Source organism: Phasianus colchicus, chromosome 15 (genome assembly GCF_987193195.1).
Source record: "Phasianus colchicus chromosome 15, bPhaCol1.hap1.1, whole genome shotgun sequence".
Lineage (NCBI taxonomy): Eukaryota > Metazoa > Chordata > Aves > Galliformes > Phasianidae > Phasianus > Phasianus colchicus.
The window spans coordinates 8,854,648-8,879,843 of NC_143450.1; the positions used below are offsets into that span (position 1 = coordinate 8,854,648).

The 25,196-nt window shown below is 47.0% G+C and overlaps 3 protein-coding genes across 7 annotated transcripts in view; all 3 read right to left on the reverse strand.

Moving 5' to 3' along the window:
- Positions 1-1,774: 1,774 nt before the first annotated feature.
- On the reverse strand, positions 1,775-8,933 carry LOC116232016 (E3 ubiquitin/ISG15 ligase TRIM25-like). Of its 3 annotated transcripts, none has more exons than XM_031598069.2 (9): positions 7,964-8,933; positions 6,677-6,772; positions 5,392-5,625; positions 5,260-5,282; positions 3,979-4,109; positions 3,513-3,543; positions 3,082-3,113; positions 2,291-2,362; positions 1,775-2,134 (listed from the first exon to the last, which is right to left on the reverse strand). In XM_031598069.2, exons 1-8 carry the CDS (start codon positions 8,717-8,719, stop codon positions 2,334-2,336), a joined length of 1,332 nt encoding a protein of 443 aa, XP_031453929.2. In that variant the 5' UTR covers positions 8,720-8,933; the 3' UTR covers positions 1,775-2,134; positions 2,291-2,333. The 3 variants fall into 3 exon arrangements, with proteins under 3 accessions (XP_031453929.2, XP_031453928.2, XP_090007255.1); XM_031598068.2 differs by having other exon boundaries at positions 3,970-4,109; XM_090151129.1 differs by lacking the exons at positions 1,775-2,134; positions 2,291-2,362; positions 3,082-3,113; positions 3,513-3,543 and having other exon boundaries at positions 3,564-4,109.
- Positions 8,934-9,025: 92 nt separating this feature from the next.
- LOC116232015 (E3 ubiquitin/ISG15 ligase TRIM25-like) lies at positions 9,026-14,516 on the reverse strand. Of its 2 annotated transcripts, XM_031598065.2 has the most exons (6): positions 13,724-14,516; positions 13,038-13,133; positions 11,626-11,859; positions 11,514-11,536; positions 10,894-11,045; positions 9,026-9,821 (listed from the first exon to the last, which is right to left on the reverse strand). In XM_031598065.2, exons 1-6 carry the CDS (start codon positions 14,369-14,371, stop codon positions 9,337-9,339), a joined length of 1,638 nt encoding a protein of 545 aa, XP_031453925.2. In that variant the 5' UTR covers positions 14,372-14,516; the 3' UTR covers positions 9,026-9,336. The 2 variants fall into 2 exon arrangements, with proteins under 2 accessions (XP_031453925.2, XP_031453926.1); XM_031598066.2 differs by lacking the exons at positions 9,026-9,821; positions 11,514-11,536 and having other exon boundaries at positions 10,900-11,045; positions 13,724-14,379.
- Positions 14,517-15,197: 681 nt separating this feature from the next.
- The window catches only part of PPARGC1B (PPARG coactivator 1 beta), a 43,930-nt gene continuing 33,931 nt past the window's right edge, over positions 15,198-25,196 (reverse strand). The window contains exons 12-13 of one of the 2 annotated variants that reach the window (XR_016471472.1): positions 17,595-23,786; positions 15,198-15,318 (exon numbers count right to left, since the gene is read on the reverse strand). Coding sequence is in view for 1 of the 2 variants with exons in the window: in XM_031598070.2 (XP_031453930.2) it covers positions 23,683-23,786 (104 nt within the window). In the remaining variant the exon portion in view is untranslated. Of the gene's footprint in view, positions 15,319-17,374; positions 23,787-25,196 lie in introns of those variants that run through there. The other variant, XM_031598070.2, reaches the window with a different exon arrangement.

Genomic DNA, 25,196 nt, shown 5'->3' on the forward strand with positions numbered 1-25,196 from the left:
CCAACTGAAGAGATGCAGTGAGATGGGGAGAGGGGATCTACTCAAAATACCTTGCTGAATAACCTCTCACTCTGTACTGATTTGCAGCAGCACTGAGCTGCAATTGCTGGTCGTGGCTCCTTTGCTTGGGGTGAAAGCAGTAACTACCTGGCAGTCAGAGAGCAGCCAAGGTAATAAAAGCACTGAGGGACTGGCTCATTGCTTTTGCTTCATTTTAGTGGTTGTAAGTAGCTGTCCTTTATGTCCTGCTGGCTTGCAGTGGTAGGGAACATTTGCAAAGTCACCTTGAGCTACTGCTGAGCTCCCAAAATTTGGCCATGCAGTTTCTGTTACGCTGACAGCAGAAGCATGCAGCAGAGCAAAGGCTGCAGATCCACAGCAGTTTTGCAGTCCATTTAAATCTGGAAAGGAGATGTTCCTGCCTTGATCGTTTTTAATCCCTGCAATTAAGTCCCTCCAGTCCAGATAACTCAAAAAAAAAAAATGCAGCAGTGATAACCATCAGGAGCTGTGCTGGGAGCAGTGGTGCTTGTGTAATGTTTGCTGCCCACCTCACTGAGTATGCAGTGCTCCCAGGCATGGCCCAGCTGTGGAGACAGCTCCGTGCCTAAGTTCTCCACTTCCCAGATTTCAGAAGAAGCAAAAGAAAACAATGCCATGGAAATAACAGAGGGGAAGGCTCTTAACGTACAGACGTTAGCACTGTTCCTACAACAGCAACTTACTGAGAAGACCAGGTGCATTTGCTGATCACCTTTCCAAAACTCATTTGTGATGCTGAGTTTCATTACATACATGAAGTTTTTTTGTTTGGTTGGTTTTGTTTTAATGGTAAGTGTTCTCATTTAAGTGATTCATCTTGTGCAAATTCACCAGGCAAAGACTCTTCATTTTCCTGGAAGCACTGAGGACACCATATATAATTTTTAAATGCTCAAAATAGAGGCCAGCAGCCACAGAGACCAAGGAATGTGAAATTGGAGTGTGAAAGCAGAAACACCAGCCACACAAAATGCAACATGCACTTCTACCTATACTGGGAAAGGGAGTGGAGATCAGCAATTTCATTGCACACCCCATCAGCACACAGTCCTCACATGGTAAACCACTGATTTCAATCATCTCTCTGTCACGTCAAAAGGAGAGGACACTAACAGAAGGTTCTGCATTAGGATCAGGCCTTTTTCAGTCTTTTCATATAGCGATAGATGACCACGGTATTTTGCATGTCTCTTTGAGAAGTCTGTACAACTGTTTAATGTGTCTTGGAGGATGTAACACAACAGAAAGCATGGCAATGACAGCAAAGTCCTAGGCTGCAACAAGCAAGGATTTGCTGAAACTCAACAGCCATGGGCACAGAAATAAAGAAAAGAAGCTACTTACTTTCAGAAGGCCTCCAGTAGGCAGGGATCTCCAGCAAGATGCCCTCACCTCCACTGCCTAACCTTAAATGAGGTCTGGGAAGGGTTGGATCCTGGCTCCACCCCTTCAGGTCATTCAGATGCATTGCATGCACCTGAGCTCCACCGGGCTGGCCCTGCCTTCCCACCAGGTGCTCAATCACTGCTTCAGGACATGACTTAACATTTCCACTACAGAGGCTGACTAAGCTACTCATACAAAGATAATTACATCTTTGCTATAATGATCACTTGTGTTACGTGTGGTTATCCAAATATGTGCCATGGTCCTGAACAGCTTTCTACTGCAGCCATCCACAAGCAGTGCTCCCAACAATTAATCCCCAATGATGGTGTGAAATCAAACGGCCTTTCTTGTTTATATCTACAGCTCTTTATTTGGTTATGCTACCATAAGATGACAACCAAGTCACTTCAATTAATAGGACACAAGAAACATTAGTGCTACAAGACGATGTAGTTGGAGATTTTCTTAAGTTCATGTTAATACTTGACACTTCTTTTCAAAATTTACATTGCTATAGAATTGCTTTTAATAGGAAGTTCATATGGAAGACCAAGACACAACGGCAACGTGGAATTAAAGAACATTTTGGACAACCTTTAGCTTCTTTTTCTCTGTGTTCTGAGCTTTTTGGCATATCCCTTTCTTCCAGGAATATGTTACCATTCACTTTGTTCACATCTTCATCCTTTCAGTTGGTATTATACTGTAGAAATACATAAGATGGAAAAGATTCACACAGTAATAATAACTGTAATACTGTAATAATCTAAGGCTGGCTCTGTTAAAGCCAAAGCAGCCATATTGTTAAGCTGAGCTGTGTAATTTAAACTCTATTGAATAGCTTACTTGAACCACCTACCTCTTGTGCTCTCCATCAATTCCAGTTAATGAAATTTATGGCTTCATTTTCGTTTCATTTTCCCAAATTTGTCTGGTAAAACAAACAGATCTGCAGTTAGGACAAGACAGCACTGTTTTCAATCCTCTACATCCCTTCCAAAGTGAAATTTTATCATCAATCTATCCATTAGAAATGCTTGTCAGCATGGAATCTCTTCCCCTCCAAAACTCAAAAAGTGGTGAAGAAAGTGTCACTTCTTTGAATTTAAAAAACAAAGAAACAGAACAAAACTTATTTTGTAAAATGAACTTTAGTAGCAGAAAAGCAACGATTAAATCTTTCAACTAACTTGTAAATAAGTTTTCCTCAGAAAAAAATTTATAGGAAAAACACCACTTCCTACCCAGCAGAAGACTGTTTCAGCATTACTGATATCTGAAAAGCAATACTGTTTACAGATTTAATATCTCCTGCAGCATCTGAATTTGTCTCTGGATGTTTTCAGGCACTGGGCTTGCTCAGAGGGAACTCTTCTTTGGTCTTTCCCAGGGGCAGGCTCAGACTGAGACACAAAACCTGCCTCTCCCTCAAGCTCAAGATAAATAATTTCTCTGTCAAGTTTCCACAGATTTCTGCAGATTTTGTGAACTGTGCCCAGAGGCTGCACTTCTGCTGGTCTCACCTCTCTCATGGAGAGGAGAAACATACAACAAAATGTTGCTGACACTTTTAGGTGAGATATTTTCTCTGCAAGATGCACAGCCCCATGCCAGCCTCCCGAGGAACAGCGAGTATTTTTGAACACTTACCATTTGAACTGCTACCAGCAGCTGGATCCTCACTGTAAAGAGACAGCAGTGAATATTAGTGCCTCATAAAACATAGATCACATCTTGGAAATAATAAGACAGTGACGTTAATAGATCTGACCCCCCTATTTTGAGATAAATGACGATTTCCACATATATGTCCAACCTACTAGTTTTCTGGTTCCGTTGCCATCTTTTGTTTAATGTTTTAATTAAAAAATATATTTTAAAAAGTTCTTAACTATATTATATATTTTATATGCGGCCCAAGACAATTCCTCTTCACTTAATGCAGCCGGGGCACAGCAAAAGGTTGGATGTCCATGTCTAGGATCTGCTTGGCTCTTCCTGAGAGCAAAGCACAGGGCCAGAAGATGTACAGGCCTTAAATCTGCTGCAGAATTATTTCATAAATAAAGAAAAGGATTTACCTGTTCCACTTAATCTGGTTAGTGAGTAGTCCTAGGAAAGATTGAGAAGAATGTTTTACAAAGTTGGCAATGCATTCAAGTCTGTGACTTGGCACTGTGCGCTTGGGACCATAGGCAGGGATAAACTCAGTGGGAAGGAGGGTGGGCAAACAAAGATGTTTCTCAAAATCAGGACTGACTAGTGCCTAGCAGGCAGGAGGAAGCAGGGAACTGGTACAGAGGAAGTGGAAGCTGGCTGTACACAGGTTTGGAGTGTTTGTTTTCAAATCCAGAATCAGCCTTACTGCCCCTTCCCTCCTCCCTCTCCATCAGCCCACACTGCACTCTCAAACCCCCAAATCTCACTTGAGTTCTCACTCTGAGCCTTTGTGGCAAGGAGCCAGCGCTGGGCACCAAGGGCAGGAGGCTCTATGCCACTCAGCCACGCACTGCTGTTGGGTCAGGGCAGGACACTCACTTTGCACACCTTGTAGGTATGTGTCCAGGCATGAAGAGCAGTCTCCCATTAGTGTCTGGAAGCTGCTGATAGTGGCCTCATTCAGCTCCACCACTGACACATCCATCTTTGGACAGATCCTGAACTCGCGACTCGAAATGCTAGAATGCAAGCAGGCATTTCACCACAGAAAGCCATTTAGCGTTGAAGATTTAACAAACTCTTTTATTAAGAGGACTCTGCAAAGAGGACAGTGCATGATGGTGTAAACAACTCTTTGTTAAGGTTAAACAAGTCACAGCTGTTAAAATTAACAATTTATTTGGCATTACCTGTTACTTACCAGACCTACAAAGGACCTTTGAAATACTGAAATGAGAAAGGAGGAGCCATAGTGTTTTTGTGAGAAGTTGCTTTGACCTATTGCAGGCAGGCTGTCACTGTTCTAGCACAATGACCATTGTGATAAAGAGAAAATGCCAGATATGTTAAATGCTCTCCAGGTTTCTGGAAAACAGCTTCAATCCTACAGGCTACATTTTGATCTGCAGCAGAGCTGTGAGTAATGGAATGCACTGCTGCCAGCACAGTCCCCAGGTATGCAGTGGTTCTAAGTTGTCCTTACCATCCAATCTCAGCTTTAATTTGTGCAAGGTACAGAGATGAGCTCTTAAAATCCAGCTAGATGTTAGAGCTAGCCCTTCATGAGACTGAGGAGTTTACGGCAGCAACAGAATCCCTGGTGGATACGTAACGTAATGTACTGGCAGTGTGGTTTTGCACCATTGAATTACAACAGACACTCAGATGTCAGTCAGGAAGTGGTAAGTTATAAATTAAATGTATCACTTGCAGGAAAAGGCAAGTGCTCTGTTAAGGCATTACACTTGTCCACAAACAGAACCCAAACTGAGCCAGTCATCTCTGCAGCCAAGGGCTGCTCACTGCAACTAAGTGTGGGCATGTCACAAATACACAGCTGGGAGAGCATTGCTGTCTGTAACCTGAACCCTTATGGTCTCCATCTCTAACAAAAACATTTTTGTCATTATAAAAGCCAGTAGTTTTCACCAGAATCCACTAACCATTTAGCTAAAGAAACTGAAGCTAAATGGGCCACTGGAATGGTCAGCAGCTATGTCCCCATCATTGTTAGTTGTGTGGACGTGGTGCACTCTTGCACAGATGGAATAGGGAGCAGCTTTGCAGAGGAGGTTCCAGGACAGAGGAGCACATGCAGCAGGTTTGATCTCAGTTACCCACATCATATTTTTTCAAAGAAGAAAACAAGTGTTTTCAGATGGAACGTACCTGTCCAGCACCAGCCTGAATTCCTATGATTAAGATTGAAAAAAAAGAAGAAGAAGAAGAAATCATTAGTGTAATTTCCAGAAAAGGCAGCTGGCTGAGAAGTGGGCATGTGAACAAAAAACAGCTGTTTACTTTGAAGAGATGGAAAGTGTTTGGTTGTTCTTTTATCTTCTGCAAGGACTGAAGATGCTGTACAAGCTCATCTCTCTTTTCTTCCATCTCTTTCTTCCGTTTGGCACATTCTGCTAGCTGTGATTTCTCACTGGATTGAATATCGCTGAGGATCTTCTTCTCTTTCTTTTTTATCTCTGTCTCTATCTCTCCAAACATCTTTTGCAGCAGAGAAGTCGCTGTTTTCGTATTGGTCTAAATGAAGAGAGAAGAAAATGGTGCACTGGCTCAGGCACTCAACTAGGGGTTTCTACTAGATTTGTATCTGTCCTTTCAGCTGTCTTTAGAAGGAAGCAGACAATAGGCATTTGCTTAGATTATCTGATAAACACAAAAAATTCTGAGAATTACCCTGCTGTAGTAACAAAATCTGATAAAATTCAGCTAGCAATGTGAGAACCACAGTGAGAACTTTTATCTAAAGGATAAAAAGCTTTAAAAATATATAATGTTATGCACAGACTGTGGTGTGCAAATGACTAAACTCTGCCAGTCCAGCAACCACAATAAATGGTAGAGTTTCCCAGCTGGTTCCTTCTGAGAAACTATGCTGAGGGGTTATGAAAAAGCTTGATGGGAGCTTCTTAAATCAGTGTTTTCCCTATTTTGGACTGCATCTCTTTCTATTCATCTTTTTTTTCTACTTGTACTGATAGTTGAAGAAGTTGGACATCTAGATGATACCTGAATTTTCCTCCTGATTTGGCAATTGTTCTAGCTAAAAGATTCTGTGTTCCTTGCTTAGCATATTTACTCTGCAATAATAATTTACTCTGTAATAATAATAACAATCAGTGTATTTCATAGTGAGCACCACTCATAATTAATTAATTCTTGCAAAAGAGCCAAACTGGATCCTAAAACCCAAATAACCACATGTTAAAATATAGTAGAGTTGCAAAGGATTGGTTTGATTGTTCTCAAGGGCTCCAGATGGAATGAGGAAGGCAGCCCTCAGCAGTGCAGTCACTGGAGGTCACCGGCAGCCATTCAGGCACAGCTCTGCCCCGTCACAGCCTCAGCATCCCTGTGCAGCCCTGGTTTGAAACTGCTGTCACAGAGCAGTTTCAATACCACCACCTGTACTGGGCTGTGCCTGATGATGTCAGTAATTATTGGAGTACTTTGCAGGTGAATCTATCAGAACAACTTGCTGAACGTGACACCACAGTATTATTGCCATCATTTATTTCTTAGAAAACATGGAGGAAAGATGCTCTGAATTAGCTGTGACCTGGGCACATACCTCAATCTGATTCTTGTTTCGCTGAAGCTCCTCAAGGGCGATAGATAAATAATTTATGTATCTCAGCAGCTTATCCATAGTGTGAGAGAGTTCATCCTAGCAGAAGAAAAAAGAGCATTGAACTTCACAACAGGGAAGGAGCATGGATATTATTAAACCAGGCCAGCCTTCCGTGGCACTGGTGAAGCAGCATGTGTGCCTGCTTTCTCCAGCACCATACTTACAGTAAGCTCTAAAATAGGCTGTGTTTACTTGCCTCCTCTTAAAGGTAGGGCAAAACTGCAAAACCAATATAATTCTTGAAGTCTTTCAAGCCAATGTTTAATTTTTATGTATGCATGACTTTGTATATGGTTGATTAATCAATTAAAAACTTTCCCTTTGAATAAGTAAATTTCTCTTTAAATGAATAAATCTCACTTTGTTCAAATTCTGTTCCTGTCAGACCTCCGCATGTGCCTACTGTAATCCAAACCCTTGGTTTTCACATCTGTCAGTGTTTGTGGCATCTGTGGGCAAGGTAACAAACGACCATCTTTTCAGGACATTAGCAAAACATCAGTACTTACTCACCCAGCTGCTTACTTTGGTACCACAGTCACTGAGTGTTATTATAATGTATGATAGCAGGTTTCTGGGTGATGTTACACCTCACTCTTCAGGGATGAGGCAGGCTCTAGACATTGCTCAGAGCAAGTCTGGATGTGGCTCCAGGCAGCCTGGCCTAGTGGTTGGCAACCCACGGCTAGGCACTGAAAATAGAAGATCTTTGAGGTCCTTTTCAACTCAGGCCATCCTATGATTCTCTGATTGCTGCCTGGCTGGTGCTGGCTACTCCTCACCAGTGTGTTTTCACACCTCCTGCACACACTAATGGCCACAGCAGCACCATGCCAGTTTCTTAAGCTCTTGAATAAAAAATGATACCAGGAAGCTTAGGTTTGTTTTTTTTTTTTTTCCTGTGAGATATTTTTGAAAAATGTAAAGATGAAGAATCAAATCTGACTGAGGTTCCTTGCCCCAAAAGGCTTTTGCGAGACAAAAAAATGCTGCTTTGGAGGAAGAGCTTGGTAATCTCCTCAGCCACCACAGAGGAGGAAATGACAAGCAAAGCTCAGCACATAGGACCAGGATGATGGCGTGCCCGTGGTGCCCCTGCCTGCCTTCAGCCCTTGCCCCCACCCCAGAGCAAGGGTTAAGCATTCCTGCCCCGCCCGTGCCCCTCTGCTCCCATGCCCAGGCTCTGCAGTGAAACATGGGGAGAGGAGAGAGAGGAGAGCCCCTTACCAGGTTCATGTCATGGACCTCCTTCAGGGTGAGGATCTTGTGGCCCTTGTGGCACCCCGCAATGGAGCACAGCACGCAGATGAACAGCCTCTCGTCCTGGCAGAAGTACTCCAGGACCTTGCCGTGCTCCTGGCACCTCCTCTCCTCCATCGAGCCGCCCGTGCCCACCTCCACCAGGACGTGGTCCCTGTGGGAGGCCCTGGCGCTGTGCTTGTCCAGGTGGGCCTGGCACAGGGAGGCATCACACATCAGGCACGTCTTCACGGCCGGCTGGGGCTTGTCAAGGCAGAAGTCACAGGGAACTGCCTCTCCTTTCTCCGTCGCAAAGCCCTCGTCCTGCTTCCCTTTGTGGGCCACATACGTCTCCACGATGCTGCACAGATGGAAGTTATTTTGCAGTTCCACGATGGGCCCCAGCTCAACCCTACATAGCGGGCAGGAGTAGGGGGCCTTGTCCTGCTGCTGGGCACTGAGCACCTTCTGGACACACTGCTTGCAGAAGCTGTGACCGCAGCAGAGTGACACAGGGTTCCTGTACAGGGACAGGCAGATGGAACAGCTGAGTTCATCTTCTAAGCTAGAAGACGCTCCAAATTCTTCCTTAGCTTTCGCCATGGCTGCACAACCGACAGACACACCCACCGGTCTGCAAGAAACGAAACCGAAAGGCTGGCCGTGGCACAGTGCCAGCCCTGCAGCCCTGCCCCCCTGCTCTCTGGAGCGAAGCAAAATACTTCCCCATCTGAGGCGTGTCATCAGCAGCTCGCCTGCAGCCCTCTGCCCAAGAGAGCCCTGGTTGTGATGTGCCTGAGCCTGGCTGCAGCAAGCCAGGAGTTCTCTGCTTAGTCGCGCTCTCCTCAGCTGCTCCAAGCACCACCATCCTGCTGGGAAGGGCACCCCAGGGTAGGAACAGAACTAAGGTACTGCTGTGCAGGACAGGGAGGTAAATGCTGGTACACTAGAGCAGAGATTGGCACTGCTGCTTGTGAGTGCTGTAGCATTAATGTTGTGCCAAATACTTTGTAATAGACTAGATTACCACCAAGTTTTGTGAACAAAATTACTTTAATAATATCCATCCAACACAGCAATCTATACAGTTCAGCAAAAGTACAATACTGAAACAAAAATACTAAAAACCTGAGGAGGTACATTTGACAGTAGATGTATTTGATGGCCCATTTTCTCATTCTCTCAACGCAGCCCATTGCTGCAAAAGACCAGAACCTTATTATAGCTCAGAAGCAGGTTGCAAGCAGGCCCAGCCTGAAGCCTGGTTTATACTGTGCCAGGGTGGCAGTCTGTGCAGCTGCAGCCCCAAAATGTAGAGAATGTAGGGAGCAGAAAGGCAAGGCAGCTTTGCCCCCACGTCACTATGGGAGTGAAAGGGAGCCATGAGAAATGCTGAAGACAGCATGGACAGGAGAGCTTGAAGGGATGCTTACTGTATCTATGAGCACACAGCTCCTAGAAGAGCCTGAATAATCCTTGACAGACGCATCAAAAAATGACACTGTCTTTCTTTCGCAGTCTAGCTCTACCCTGACCATTCTGATGGCTGTATTAAGTAACTGGACTTTAATCCGTCTTTTATCTAGCAACACGCTCAGCCGATGCTGAGACATTTCCAGGTAGCATTGAAAACTGTCATCAGCAACACCCACTTTCCAGCACAATGAGTCACGGGTGATCACCTCCCAGAAGTGCTGGCCATTCGAGAAGCTGCTGGTGCTGTACACCCAGAACGGCATTTCGATTGGCACAGGAAATGCGTAAGGTAGACTGACTACTCTGAGCACCTTGTCATCTACTTGTAGTCCATGTGCTTGACATGATTTGAAAGTCAGATGTTCATGAGCTATAGAAACAAACAAACAAAACATGTTATGGTTCACAGATGGTTGTGCATATCAGCATACATCTCCACTGCTGGAGATGAAGGTGAAAGAAATCTTGAACCCAAAGTTATTAGAAGTGCATTCATTAAATACTTTCTGCATCTCTCTTAGCTACTCCTGCGTAGTTCTAAGGGAGTGAATATCACATTTCAAGAAATATTTCTATTTCAGAATTTTAACACAACTTTTGCTTTCTGTTTCCAACTGCAGCAACTCTCTCATCATTATCCTGCAGAGCTTCATTATGCATTCTAAAACACTCTCTGGATCAATCCCCATGCACAAGTATGTGAATGTTTTATAAAATATTATTTGCTTACTATCATTTGAAGACATTTCCTAGAGCTCTCAAAAATGCCCTCAGCATTGGCTGCCACAGACAGTTAATCTTGCCCTGTTTTCCTTCATACTAACTCTTGCAGTAATATATTTCAATATTGCAGCTTTTTCTACTCTGTAAGTTATCCCTTCAGTAACTGTGAGTTGGCAACTAAAACTGCTCAAATGGGATAGGTAATTACAAAAATCTGGTCAAGAGGGCAAGAACATGGGAACCAGAGTTTTTTTAAATTCAGCTGGACAAGCATGCTACAGTGTACAGCGCATCAGTGTGCTGATCCTTTAAAACAGCATGAAGGAATACAGTTATTTAGGTAGAAAGAGCAAATTATTTATATTTGTAAACAAATTCCACCTGCTGCTATGGAGTGCTCATCTTTTCAGTGCCACTTTGAGGCTAGTGACAGAAGAGATGTTGCTACACTCTTCTCTTTGTCCTCTCAGAAAATTCCTAGGACAATCTGCACCTCATCACCCACAGCTCATTCTAATGGGGTGCATCCGAGTCCCAGAGCACTGACACCCACAACAAGCTTTCCTTTTTTTGCACACATATGTGAAAGTAATCAAATATAGTGTCAGTAATCAGTTCTAGAGGAACCTGGTGTACTTGCTGTATTTTTACAGCCCTTTCTTAAATATGCTTTGTTGGATTCTCTGTCCTACCTCTCACTTAGTGAAATAGTCACTTACTAGGTGATGATTTCACTGAGGGCTTTGCATCCAAGATTAAGTCGACATAAGGCTGGAAACGCTCTTGAATGGTCTTTTTCATTGATTCATCCGTAATACTGAGCAGCTTTGCCAGTTCTACACCATCTTTATTACGGACTCGTTCCCTCTTCCTAGAACATACAGAAAGGCATCAGAACAGCAGTGAGTCATGGGAAAGTGTTACCAATCCCAATGCTGAGTGAACAACTGAGCCAACCAGAGAGCAATGCAGTGCTGGGGACAACTCTGACTATCTCATCTGTTCTTTGCATCCCCACACAAGCATCTAAATATTCACAAACTGCCCTGAGCAGGTCTCAGGAATGGGTGCTGATGGTTCAGAAAAGTCAGTCATGTTGTACATGGAGATTCACACACAACATCAGTGAAAATTCTGGGGCTTCTTCAGGTCTCTGAAGGAGAAAGGTGCCAAGCATGCGGTCAGCGTGCTGAAACAGGCAGCTGTCATGAGCCCAGCATAAGCCTGGGAAGCCAGGCCTGCCCTGTGTGCCATGTGGGCAGACAGCCTGGGACTGAGGGAATGACAGCCATCAGCAGCCCAGTGAAATGCAACAGCAGACCACCAGTGAAGAGCTTACCTGGCTTGTATTGCTGACCAACTCTGTAAAAAAGGCATTTTGAAAGAGGGATTAGCACAGTACAAAGGCCAACACAAGTGCTGCAATATCTCTGGGAAGGGTTGTTAGGTACCTTAAGAAAGAGTACTGGATCCTTCTGATCCCTCAAAGCCTCCAACTCCTGCACATTGCGGCTGGCAGCATCCTTCATCTTGTTGTGTTCTTTTATCCACGGCTCAATCTGAGAAAGCTGCTGCTTCTCAATGTCACTGATGGCTCCCAGGACCTCTGTTTTGCTTCTATCCAGCTGCTCACAAATCGCATTGAAAGAGTTCTCCAGCTGATTCCTGTGCAATCTTTCCAATGCCTTTTGAGAAAACATTTGCAAAGCTGTTAGGGATGGAATGTTACACTTTCCACACTCTCTCTTGCTTAGAAAGGAGCCTGGTCTTTTCTGCACTTAGAGAAGTATCATCTACTTCTTCCACATAGCAAGATGTCTCATTGACAGCAGATGGGCCAATTGACATAAGTGCCCTACTCCTGCATCTGGCAGCTGACCAGAGAACACCTGGCAGCAGTAATTGGGGAAGAGTCTCATTCCCTTTGGATAGACTCCAGCTCCTCTTTGCTTGGGTTTCCAGTACTGGCAAGTTCAGTGCTTTCAGAAGCACCAAAATGAGACTGCCATCGAATAAGTAGCAGTTCTTGCACTAAGCTTGCTTAATGTTTCTGCTATGCATCTTTCCTTTTTCTGCACTGTAGTTTTCCATGGATATTTTCTCTTTTGTTCTTTTAAAGAAAGGTGAGGAAGAATGCTTTAACTGCTTATTGCCTCCACCAAGTTGCTTTCACTGTCAGCAAAAAGCTTGCTGCCCCAAACAGGACACTGCCAACAGTACAGTTCTGCCTTCAGACAAGAAGGGAGTACTTCCCTTGCCTGGTGCCAGGACTTCCACTACGTCCAGCCCCATCATTTCTACTGGTGGAAGGAGTCAAGAACCAATTGTGCCCAAGCAGAATGAAGTACAATCTGGAGACCTGCCTTAAACTTCCTGCTCTATCAAGGGTTTTTAGCATTTGCATGCTAAAAAATTCAAAACACTTTGGGATGGTCTTTTAACCTTATATCTACCAACTTCTTAGATGCACAGGCTAGCCTAATAGGATTTCTTGTTGTAAAGAGGATTAAAAGCACTGTAAGATGGTTTATATCTTTCCCCTAAAGATTTTAGAGCATGCAAATTGAAGAAGGCTGGAAAAAGAAAAGGAATCAGCATCCACCTAAGAGGAAGCATGGCCTCAACAGCAGCATTCAAGCTCGCCTATCCTTTGTAATCTGAAAGTGTACTTCCCAGTCTTACAAGAAACCTGCTCATCAGCCTCCAAAAGGGGAAACTCAGAAAGTAACTGAGAAACCGGCCAGGAACTAAAAAGCTTTGGAATTCAGGGTCAAGGAAAGGAGAAAGAAAAACAAAACAACACAATCCTAATAAGCTATGAGCATAAACCATCCTCTAAGTGCTGTGGGATCGTGGAACAAACCTTTATCTTCTCCTGTTGTGACAGCAGATTTTCCAAGCTTTTATTCACTGCAGCTTCATGTTTTTTCAGTGTTTGCACAGTTTTAGGAAAAGCATCCTGAGAAAACAACAAGAGGGAGGTATGAGGTACAGACATAAGGGCACAAGATGAGCAATATAATGGAGATGGCTGAGGTCAGCCCCAGAAGTTTGTTCACTGTCTGCTCTCATGACAAATCAGTGCATAAAAGCTTTACTGGAAGATTTTGCCCCTGAACAGAACTCATGATCACGAGTGTGGGGAAGATACTTTCAAAACAAAAACTGTTCATACACAACAGCAACGTGGAAAGCTACTTTTTTATTGGTGGCAGCTTCCTTTCTGCTACACTGCCATCAATTTTCACTGCACAAACTCAACTGAGGCTGATACTCCTGTCTGAAGATGCAGTGAGGACTAAAAGCAAAGCCACAAACACTCGGTCCCACTGACTGCTCACGAGATTGTTCTACAGCCCAAAGAGCAAGCCCAGAGGCAAGCTGGGGCAAAGCCCACACCCAAAGCCAGGTATTCCAAGATGGGAGCCTGCACACCTGAGTCCCAGGAGTTGTTCTGGCCTCACTCTGCAAGCAGCTCTCCATATCCCAAATCCCCAGGTTTTCCCACGAGCAGCCTCAGTCTGGGCAGCTGTCCTGGCAGCCCCTTACCTGTGCTTGGCCAAAAGCCTCTTCCACACTGATGATTTCATGGCTCCTGTGGGAGCTGGTGGCACAGCACAGCATGCAGACACAGATCGAGTCCGTCACACAGTAGCATTCCAGCAGCTTGCCATGCTGGGAGCATCTCCTTTCCGCCAAAACACGAGCATCACAGGGCTCCATCAGGACGTGGCTTGTCAGGAAGGCCTTTGTGCTGTGCTTGCCCAGGTGGGCCTCGCACAGGGAGGTCTCGCAGTTCATGCACGTTTTCACTGCTGGCTGAGGCTTCTCAAGGCAGAAATCACACAGGATCTCCTCATCACGCAAGTCTGAACTTTCTCCCTCCTCTTCACATTCCATTTCACGTTTTACTTCCTCTTCAAGAGTGGCATTTTGCTCACTGGTGTCCAAAAACTTCTGCACTACGCTGCGGAGCTGGATGTTGGGCTGCAGCTTCGTAGGAAGGGCTTCCTGGGCGCTGCACAGCGGGCAGCTGAGGAGCCCCTGCGGGTAACGCTGATTGCTAAGCACGCCCTGGATGCACGCCTCGCAGAAGCTGTGGCCACAGCTGAGGGACACAGGGTTCCTGTAAACGTCCAGGCAGACGGAGCAGATCAGCTCCTCCTCTAACTCCTTCAGCACCCGCGGCTCCGCCATGGCGTCCGCAAAACGATGCAACAGGGCGAAGGGCGGGCCGAAAGGAGAGCCGTGCTGGTGAAATGGCTGGGCGGGGACTGGAACTGCTGTCACTTCCCGCAAGGGCGCGGTGCCCCATCGGGCTTACAGCTCTCCTTCCTGCGCTGCCGGGCTGCCCGGCCCCCTAGGAGGATCCCCGGGGCGGCAGCTGGAGCTGAGCGCAGCAAATAGGCAGCCCTCCTTAAACGGGAAGAGCAGCAGCTGAGAAGTGGGGCCTCGGCTTCCATCTGTACCTGATTTCACTTTTCTTTCTGTCGGTCCTCTTGTAGCAAGTTCTTGAGATGACATCTGCGGGTGCTCCATCCTCAAAGCACGGCCCCGTGTCCACTTTCTCCCTGTTCCAGCGCTGCCCAGGTTCTCACCTTTCCTCAGAAGTGAGTCAGACCTTTGTTTCCCTGGAAACAGAAGGGAGGCAAGCACAGAATCATTAAGGTTGTAAAGACCTGTAAGACCATCAGGTACAACCCCATACAACCCCAACACATTGCCACCATTCCCACTGACCTATCCCACATCCCTCAGTGCCACATCTCCACGGTTTTTGAGCACCTCCAGGGACAGTGACTGCACCCCTCCCTGGGCACCCTGTGCCAGTGCATCACCACTCTTTCTGAGAAGAAATTTTTCCTAATATCCAACCTGAACCTCCCCTGGTGCAACTTAAGGCCACCCCCTCTTGTTTTAGCACTGTTACCTGGGGGGAGGAAATGCTCTATCATTGCAGGAGCAGGGGAGAGAGGAGGATGGAGGCACCTTATTTGTACTGATTTGAGAGCTGCTTCCCTCTGTTCTCTCTGCATTTCTGTGCAGGCCTTCAGGCCGTACCCAGCTTAGGTGGTCTGATGCTAAGAGGTGGCAATGTCTGGGGCTGAGCTGCTCCTCTGCTTCTACAGGTGTGCTGAAAGGCCCTGGAACAGATAGAAGAACAGGGAGAAGAATAGGACATGTATAAAGAATGGAGTTGTATAGATATCATATGTAGAAGATCCTGAGTTGGAAGGGACCCTGATGTTTTTGTCTAACTGTATGCTGGACAACTGTTCTGGAAGGATACTGTGAGAAACAGTATCAAAAGCTTTACTGAAATCTCAAAGGATAACATCAGCTGACTTCCTTTCCTCATTTAAGTGGTGGCCTTGTCATAATAGGAAATTAAGTTAGTTAAACAGGACCTTTCCCTTAGGAACCTGTGTTGGCTGTGACCAAGGACCGCATTGTCCTGCAGGTGTTTTTCAGTAACTCCTAGCATAATTTTGTCCATAATTTTACCAGGCACTAAAGTGAGACTGACAGGACAGCGTCTTCTTTCTAGACCTTCTTGAAGTTTGATGGCTTCCCATCACCTGGGACTTCTCCAGATTCCAAAGACCATTGAAAAATCATTGAGAGAGGTCTCACAATGACACTGGCCAGCTCTCTGAAAACCCTGGGATGAAAACCATGGGGTCCTATGGTCTTATGTATATCCACGTGGAGCAGCAATCCTGCACAAGATTGAGGTTGGCTCATCATTACCACAAACAGTCATCCAACTCAGTGCACCTGGGTGCCAGAGCCTATTGCTCCTGCAGTATTCATTCCCTCTCTGCCCTCATCTCACTGAAGGGGTTGCTCTCTGCTCCTCTCACAAACAGCCTCTGCCTTCCCACTAACAGCACTGCTGCATTCCTCCACTCTGGACACGAGAACCTGGCTCCTGCATTCATGCACCTTTTCCTTTGGCACTTCTGAAGACACTCCAGCAAACATGCCTCATACAATAGGACAGCAGCAAAGACATTTTCAAGCCATGTATTTGCTGTCACACAACCATTCTCAGGGCTCTGACACGGAGCTGACAGATCCTGTGAGAGGGATGCTGCTCAAGGTCAGGCATTTGGAAAATGCTGAAGATGCTGCCTCATTGGGCAGGTGCCAGCTAGCTAAGGTCAGCATCAGAAGTTGTCCCCATGCACAACAGCCAGTCACTGGCTTCTCTTAAAGAGGAGATAGGTAAGAGGAAGAAGTATCTCAGGGAAGAAGTATCTCAGGGAATGGAGCATCAAATTTGAAGTTAGATTGACTTCCTGCTTAAAAAACCTGTAATGGCCCATGATATCTTGGTGTTTTGCTACAACCTTCTCTCCAAGAAAAAAAAAAAAAAAAAAAAAAGAATAAAATTAGGATTCGGAGGGAAAGGAGCTTTTCAATCAACTCTATTCTAAAGCTGAAAATGATGTTAAGAACCTGGTTCTAGCTGCTTTTAATTGGTTTGATGTGTGCAGAAATTACCCTTCTATCACATGCTTTCCCTTTCTCTTTCCTAGTATTGTTTCTCCATGTAGCCCACAGCTGGCTGAAAAAATCAAGGCTCTCCCCTTCCTGTCTTACGAGAAGCTCTTGGCCACGGCCAGTAGCAATGTCCTAGCATAAACTGTCCCTGCAGCCCCTGGTGGCACAGCCCGTGCTGCAACCTGTTTGCAGGGGCTGGTGTTACTGGGCTGCTCTTACTTGTTCCTGGATGCCCGAGAACTTGTTTAAGATGTACTGCTTTAAGCAAGGCTCCTGAGAGAGTGTCTGGGCAAGTGCGTTGTGCTTGGTTAAATGCCCAGAGGAGCAGTAGTTGTTTATTTTACAGGAATTTATCATACAAACCTCTTCCTGACGATATTTACCTCCCAGTCCTGTTTCATGCACTGCAGCTGGTGCGGATGGGTGCAATTCTTCCTTCCATATCAGCTCCTTATCAGCTTGCTGCCCACTGCATGCTCCCCAAGCTTTCTTGTGACCCTGGCCCACTTTTGTACTCTTGTTATTCCCGAAAGCTCAGGGTCCTTTATCATTACTTTTTGCTCCTCTATAGGGTCTATAGTTTATTTTTTCAGCACTGCCCTGAAATCTGGTTTTCTTACCCTCAATTAATTAGACTTATTAATCTTTTCACTGAAGAAAGAATTAATCTCCCTAATTTCCTTTAGGAGTTTATATAACCAGAAGGTACTGGAAGCTGCAGGTAATGACCACTGTAAATAATTTGCTGTTATCTCCTGGGCTGTCTGCATGGTGACCCACATGGCACAACAGTGTGCTGCTTCAGCCAAACAGGCTTTTCAACTCTTCCCTTTGGCCTCTGTTCCCCTTGGCATGGCAGCGACAGCCCGTCCCTATGTCTTGTGTGTCCCTCAGAACAGCCATGTGTACCAACCAGAGCCAGGCTGGCCATGGGAGGAATACTTCTGGTCCAGGTGCTTTGGTGCCGCAGTGCCTTCTCTCATCAACCTGTGGGAAGCACAGGTTCTCTGTACTCCTTGGACAGCTGAGTTCCTGCCTGGACCTGAAATGAGCGGCTTGCAGTGAGGGATGGAGATGTTGGTGATGAGAACACAGCCTTTCACTTGGGAGTTTGCCCACTCAGCAGTAGTGAGCTGAATCCTTGCACTGCCTCTCTCCAGGCAGATGCTGATATTTTGCAAACTCACTGGAATAAAGACTCCTTGTGATACAAATCAACATGAGCAGATACAAATCACTGTCGGAGTGTGGCAGGGTATAGGTAAATCTAGTTCCTCTCTGTGCCCTTCTCCAGTACATTCTGCACGGGCAGTAAATCCTTTGTGCTCCAGGGCACTGCTGTGAGCCCGGGGCACCTCATGCTCCTTTTTTGGCAGGATTACATCCAGGACATGTGCACTGCTGCAGCGGAGATGGTTTCCCTCTAAAATGATCTCTGTTGTGAAGGCAGTGGGGAGATCCTTTTGCTGCTCCACAGGCTGGTGGAGGGCAGCTCCCCGCACGGCTCTGCTCACCATCCTTCTGCCATTTCTTCAGTGCTCTGCACATGTAGGGTCCTTTGGATGTCAAACTGAAAGGGAAGCAGAGATGCTCAGACAAGCAGAGAGCCCCAGCACATTTGCAAGAGCGCTATGCCTGCACCTCACCCACTGCAGCTGCTGAGCTGTTGGGACTCACCCAGGGCAGATGTGTTCCTGCTGCATGGCTCCTCAAGGGTCTGCTCAGCCAACACCGGGTGTAGCCCACTGTGCCATGCAGGCAACAAGAGCCTGAGGCGCAGCAGCTGGACACCCTCACCCCCACCCAGCAACAAGGTGGGCATCTGAGGAGAGGGATTGGTTGGGAAATGGTATCTTCTTACCTGCAGGAGGCTGCTGAGAAGTGTGAGGGTTCCAAGTGTGAGTTTGAAGAGGTACTTGGAGGTAGAGATGGAGTATGAAAAACTAAAATGTATCCAGCCAAGGACTGAGGGGGAGAGAAAGAAGGAACAGATTGTGGAACCCAAAAGGGGCAGCATGTAGAGCAAGCTCTCCACCGACCCCTAAAAGCTCATACTGAGTACAGACAGCATCCACAGCTGGTGTACAGAGAGAGCGAAGTTTGGCAGGGCAAAGAACAGTGAGATGGGGGTAGCATGCAGGCAAGACAGGCAGCAGCTGTTGGCAGAGATCAGTGACACTGGGAAGTAAGGCAGAGGTCCCTGAGCTGACAGGAGGCAAAAAAAAACAGACCCTTCCCAAGTCCTCCCTCTAAAGACACCCATCAGATCTGGCCAGCAAGCCAGGATGGAGAAATGCTAAGTGGGCAAATGCGGGCTCCAGAGCCCCGGCTGGGACCTCACAGTGCCAGTGCTGAGTTCCCCCGCAGGGCTGGGAGCTCAGAGCACAGCCAGCCCTGCTCAAGGTCAGGTGTTCAGAAGATGCTGAAGATGCTGCCCTCATTGGGCAGATGTCAGCCAGCCAAGGTCAGCATCAGAGCCTGTCCCCGTGCACAGCAGCCAGTCACTGGCCCCTCTCCCTCCCACGGGGCAAGCTGTGCCTGCTGTCTGGTTTTGTCTGACTGATAGAGCAGGCACTGAAGCTACAAATGCATTCCCAGGTGTGTGAGAAGAAGTTGATTTACCAGAAAGCTATGCCAAAATAGCAAACCACAGTGCTGGTTTTGTTGTAATTTTTTTTTGTTTCTGTTGTTTTTTTCTCAAATGGATGAGTATAACTGTCGAAGTTTGTACACAACCCCACGTCCCCATGTCCCCACAGCCAGGCCAGTGCACACCAGTGCCACGTCCTGCTGCACGGAACGCCTGCTTGGTACCCTGCCATACCAGCAGCACAGACTCATTGCTCACTATTGGTTTGTTTTCCAGTTTGTAGTATATATGTTATCGTTTATTTATAGGCAGATCACTTCACTATTTACAGTACATGAGCGTAGAGATTCTACAGTCTTTGTGATGTAAACAAGTAACTCCACGGCAGGGGAGTCTGGAAAAAGAAGCCAGTTCTGAAGTATTTACACAATTTAAAATAGAACTTTTATACCCACTGGATAGATATCGATAATACATCGAGCGATTTGGTTAAATTATCTATGAAACTATAGAATCTGACAATGTAAAAATACAAGAAAACGTTCTCTCGTTTTAGAAGGTAGACAGTTAAATCACACTAGAAATAAATCTCTGTTTAAAAATAATAACAATAATAATAAAGGAAAGGCATAGGAATCCATGCCATCTTTTAAGGTTAAAGTATATTACATAAATAAGGACACAACGGAACGAAACCAGGGGGGGAAACAAAAAAGTGAAATATAAAAAACCGCTACCAATTAAAAAAAATCAGACTAAAAACTTGATTCTTAATCACAGAGGGATCAACTCTGCCACTCTGACTTACTCTGCAAGCAGAAAATCACAGAGTTAAGCAGTACTTACTCAGCACGAGGAAGGGGGCAGAACTGGCCCCTAATAATTATTAGCAGTGTCCTTTTAGTTAATTTAAAAAAAAATAATTAGCTTTTATTATAAATAACAAAGCAGATGTGCCCCTTTTTAGGTGAAATTCTTACACCTTTCTTGAGAAATGCATCGCTTTCACCTTCCTCTCTCTCACATGCATTTGGCCCCCGGCCATGCGGTGTTGGCGGTGCTCGCGCTGTGACGGCTCCGGGGATGAGGAATGGAGCCCGAAGGCTGAGTTTGGTTCATATTGCTTGAGATTGTCGGGATGGATGGAGATAGAACAGAAAGGGCTTCAGGGCTCAGCTACGAACAACGACGGAGTTCGTCATTCAGCACAATGCCGAAAAGAAAGAATACAATTCAAAACAATTCAAACACTGGTCTGTAATGCAGCTCCGCATGGACCAGTGCTGAAGTCAGACACTCAGCCTGCAAACAGCGGCTGAGCTGCTGCTCCTGCAGGGAAGGCACGCAGCCCAGCAAGCTGTGCTGACAAGGAGTCGGGATGAACCTCATCTTTGGGGCAGCATCAAATCTAACACCCGGGATTGTCCTCTGCATTCAGCCTAGACTCAGAAACATCGGCTCCTCTCCTATGGAGCCCCAGGAATCTGCTGGATTCCAGCCAGGAAACCTGGTATCCCACCCTGAACTGCAAGATTTTATGGGGCAAATCTGTGCAAAAACAGCGAAAGGGCATTTCATCATCAAACTCTTCACGTTTAGTATCTCCCCACAGTACTCACAGGCAGCTATCAGGGGTCATTCTAGAGCTATATACTTCTTAGAAAAATAAATCTCCTCCTTACTTATTGCCTACCTTAATAGACCCTTTGCTCCCAGTTTCTCTGGGTGTGCCCCAGCGGTGAGGGGCGCAAGGGCCCTTCCCTGCACCCAGAGCAGCCTCAGTCCCTGAATGGAGTGAGCTCTCCTTGGCCCCTCCTCACCCCTGGGCGCTGTGAGCAAACAAAACCTTTCCATTAAAAAAATAAAACTCCAGTGGAAACTTATTTTTCACCACTACCCCTGCGTGAGAGATTCTAAACCCAGCCACACCTGTGCTTCTCAGGCTGAAACGCTCTGCACTTACCAAATCCTAAACTGGGGGTAGGTATGGGGGCTGGCGAGGAGGGTGCCTGAGCACCTGTGTGCGTATTGCATCAGTGCAGGAAACGTTTCTCAAGGGGAAAGGGACAATGAGCCGTCTGAATTCAAGGGAGGGGGGAAAAAGAAAGGAAAACCCCCAAACGTCAACAAAAAATCCACTTATAGGCTTCAGGCAACACGAAGACCACTTATTGCATCTCTTCCTATCCTACGACTGCAGTACTGATTGGCTCTGTGCGTTACAAAGTTCCCATCTGTAGGGAGCGCCGTGCCTCTGTGCAGAAGTGCTGCGATGGCACGGGAAGCTGCAGGAAAGCAACATCAAATTTTGGATGGGGGCTCACAGAAACCAAGGCTGGCAATGCACCTGAAGGCTGCCCCAGGGGGATCCTCGGGGACCCAGCAGCCCCACCGTGCCTACCCTTCCCCTCTGCCAGGCTTGATGCATCCTCCAGCTGGGAGCAGCCCAGGGCTCGCTCCCATGGCTGAGGAAGGAGGAGATGGAAGAATTCCACTTGGCCTTTTTTTTTTTTTTTTTTTCTTTTTTTTGGATTGATCGTTTTCTGAAAAACATCAGCACAGCACAGGACAGTACTACCCACCCTAAATGTGTCGCTATATACATTCTACATAAGCTCTATAGCAATCACATGTAAACATCATTGTTGTGAGGAAATACTAGGACAGAAAAAGGCAAAGCTACAATGAGGCAATTGCCAATAGCAGATGCTCAGTCTCGGCCAGGGTTACTCGTGTATGCTGGGTTGGGGATAGGATGGGGATAGCCTGTGGCAGGAGAGACCTCTGCCCTTGCTCTGGGCCGAGGGCCAAGTGGCACAAGGACACAGCCGGCTCTGGTGGCAGGTTGTGAGAACCAGCAGAGCTGTGTCACTGCCTTACTGGTTCCATGAGAGCAGTGAGAAACGAGTGGGCACTGCTGCTGGCATGGCTGCTGGCAGCTCTTCTGTCAGGGACAGGCCTGGGTTGGAGCCGCAGGCTGTGTCGGCAAGGCAGTGCTCCTGGAGCCGAAACTCCTGCAGTTTTGGGGGCTTTGGTAATACTGCCTGCAAGATGAAATGGCATCCACACTGAGGAAATGAGAATAAAAACCCTAAGTTGCGTACCAGGGAGACCCCAGAAGACTCTAATCTATCTATTGGCAGAGTTAAGGCTATATATTCTATCTACAAAGGATGGCTAAATCCCTAGTGGTCTCTGTGTCCAGAAAGCAAATGAGGGTGATGGAGATGGCTTGAGGAGCCAGGGAGATTTCCTTTACCCCTGGCCTGCTCTCGGTTGGGATCCCTCCAACCAAGGCTGGGGTCTCTCCCGCTCCCACCTCTCCCAGAGGTGGGGGACAAGTTTGCAAGCAAATTTCATGGGGACGCTGCTTGAGCATGCCTTATATCCAGTGCTGCCGGGTGGCCCGGGACCCTAGCAAAAGGCAGGGGATGGTGCACGCAGCGGCAGGCCAGCCAGGAGCCTCAGCAAAGCTGCCATGCTTCCTTCACGCTGCTGGGCACGGAGGCAGCAGCATGGAGCGCGCCGGTGGTGGGCACAGATCTGGCTCACCAACCGGGTGCTGGGTGGCTGTATGGCTTATTGGGCACCGGCTGGAGAATGGGCAGCGTGTCGGGCGGGCAGAGACATGGAGCTGCCATGCCCCTGCACACGGCAGGCTGGAGCGGGGATGCCCGGAGGTGGTCGTGCCACTCCTTCACCACCCTTCCCTTCATGCCCACACCGTGGCCCCTCTCGGCAGCTGGGGGCCGGGGCTCGGCCCCAACAAGGAGAATGGCTTTGACAGCAAAGTGGTGACCCGGCGGGGAGGCGGGCGGCCTCGTGGCAGAGGGCAAACGCTGGCTCTGGGGCTCTGCTCTGACCCCCATTTGCTCAGTGGCAAGTGCCTCATTACAGTGCATAGTTAAAAATCAAGGAAGCGGTACAATAAATCTGAATTACAGTACATCTGAGCCATAAATACATCTTTAAGTATATACTTCTTTTTTCTTCTTCTATTAAAAATTAGTTTATAATCCTGATTCTATTCACAATTAACAATTTCATCATCACACACTACGGACAAAAAATGTTATGGTGAACACAGCTGCAACTCCACGGTGGGAGCACGGGGTGGGGGCCGGGGGAGAGGGGCCGGGGGCTCCTAGGCTCACCCTAAAACAACCAGTCAGAAGCGGGGCGACTAATGTGTGGCAGTGAGACATCAACACCATGGGGATTCACAGACAGAAGCAGCTTTGTTCAATGTAAACATCAATTGAAAGGGACAGCAGTCTCTCTCTCGCGCGTGCGTGCTCTCGCTCTCTCGCTCTCTCTCGCTTGTCATAGACTGAATAATTTCTTTGAAAACGTAAACATATTGGAAGTGCCTTGACTGAGGTATTGAGGTATTCCTCCAAGGTTAAGGCTGTTACCGATGCAGGCTTAGCTGGGCCTCCTGTAGCAAGCTGTCAAAATCCATGGTCTCATACTTGCTCTTCACCGGTGCCGGGGAGGACTCCTCCACGCTGCAATCTGGGAAGAGCAGGACACAGGACATGGGTCAGGGGCGGCTGAACGCCCAGGCACCACGCTCCCTGTGCCGTGCTGGCAGGCACCAAGCACCTGAGCTGGTGTTTCCCCTGATGGGTGCCTGCAAATGTGCCGCTGTTATCCCATATCCCAGAATGAGAGAAAGTGGGAAAATGGGCTGTTTGTCCCCATTGAAAAGGAGCAAACTGGTGTTTGGTGGAGGAGCTCTCACAGGTCAGGTTAGACGTCAAAAATTCACAAAAATTGCCAGATCCAGACGGGTTCTGAGTCCCCAAAGTATGGCAGTTCCCACTTGAGCAACCAGGTCATGGCAAGCGTGGGTGTCTGCCTGTGGAGCTCCCCTTCTCTTGCATCAGAAGCTGAACAAAGAGTGCCATGACAAAGCCTGCCACATCTAGCAAATGGCAGAAATAAGGCAGCCTCATTTAGCAGCAGCTTAACCCCTTTGCATGCATATTTTTGCAAGAGCTGGGAATCATGCAGGGGTCCCTGTAGCTCTGCTGTCCGCAGCACAGCACAGCCAGTGCTTTCATCATGTGTTGCATGCTGGTTCTTACCTCCTCAGAGCCCAGAATGAAGGATCTTTGGATTTATTACATGAATAATGAGCATTTGCACCCACAACCAAAATTGGAGCGCTGCTCTAAGCAAATGAAGTATTTCAAGGTGCTAAGGGATCAGGCAGTACTTGTGTCAGACTGGGCACTTAGGGGGGAATCAAAATGTATGGCTTTATTTTTTGGGCATGGAGCAAGATTGCCTTATTTTGTGCGTGAATTGAGATAAAAGGACCACTTCACCTCCTGCAGAGGGTGCAGAAATTAACGTGTGGTGTTCGTGAAACACCCAAGAGTCAAAGTAACAAGGGCCAAGCAAGGCTGGATCATGTTTCTCTTTCACAATCAGCACAGAGTTTCGCTCCTGCCCATTGGAAAAGGCTGAGGGGTGAGGCTCAGTGAGCCCTGGCTGAATCCAGGCAGGGGCCTATGGAGAGCAGAGTGTGTGCTTGCAGAAATCCACACAGCACCAACACAGTTAATGCAACCACGGTACATTTCCTTATCATTTTGGATGAAAAGTACATACGCAATGCTGGCGATATTGTCCTCTCAAGCAGCAAATAATTCAGACCACCTTTTGGTGCTGTTGTTGACTGCTTTCTCTAATGGCAGGGAAGGGAGATCTCTGCTGGAAAGTGTCAAACACCATGCAGAAACACATCTGGGAAAGGATGGGCTGTACATCAGCTGAGACCCTGTGGCCCTGGGCTGGAATGCCGTGCTTTGTGGCCAGCACACTCTGGGGTCCTCACACAAGCTGCTATCCTCCTGCCCCTGGCACCCAAAGCCATCCAACTGAGCTGAGAACAGCTGTGTGAGCTGTGCCAGAGCA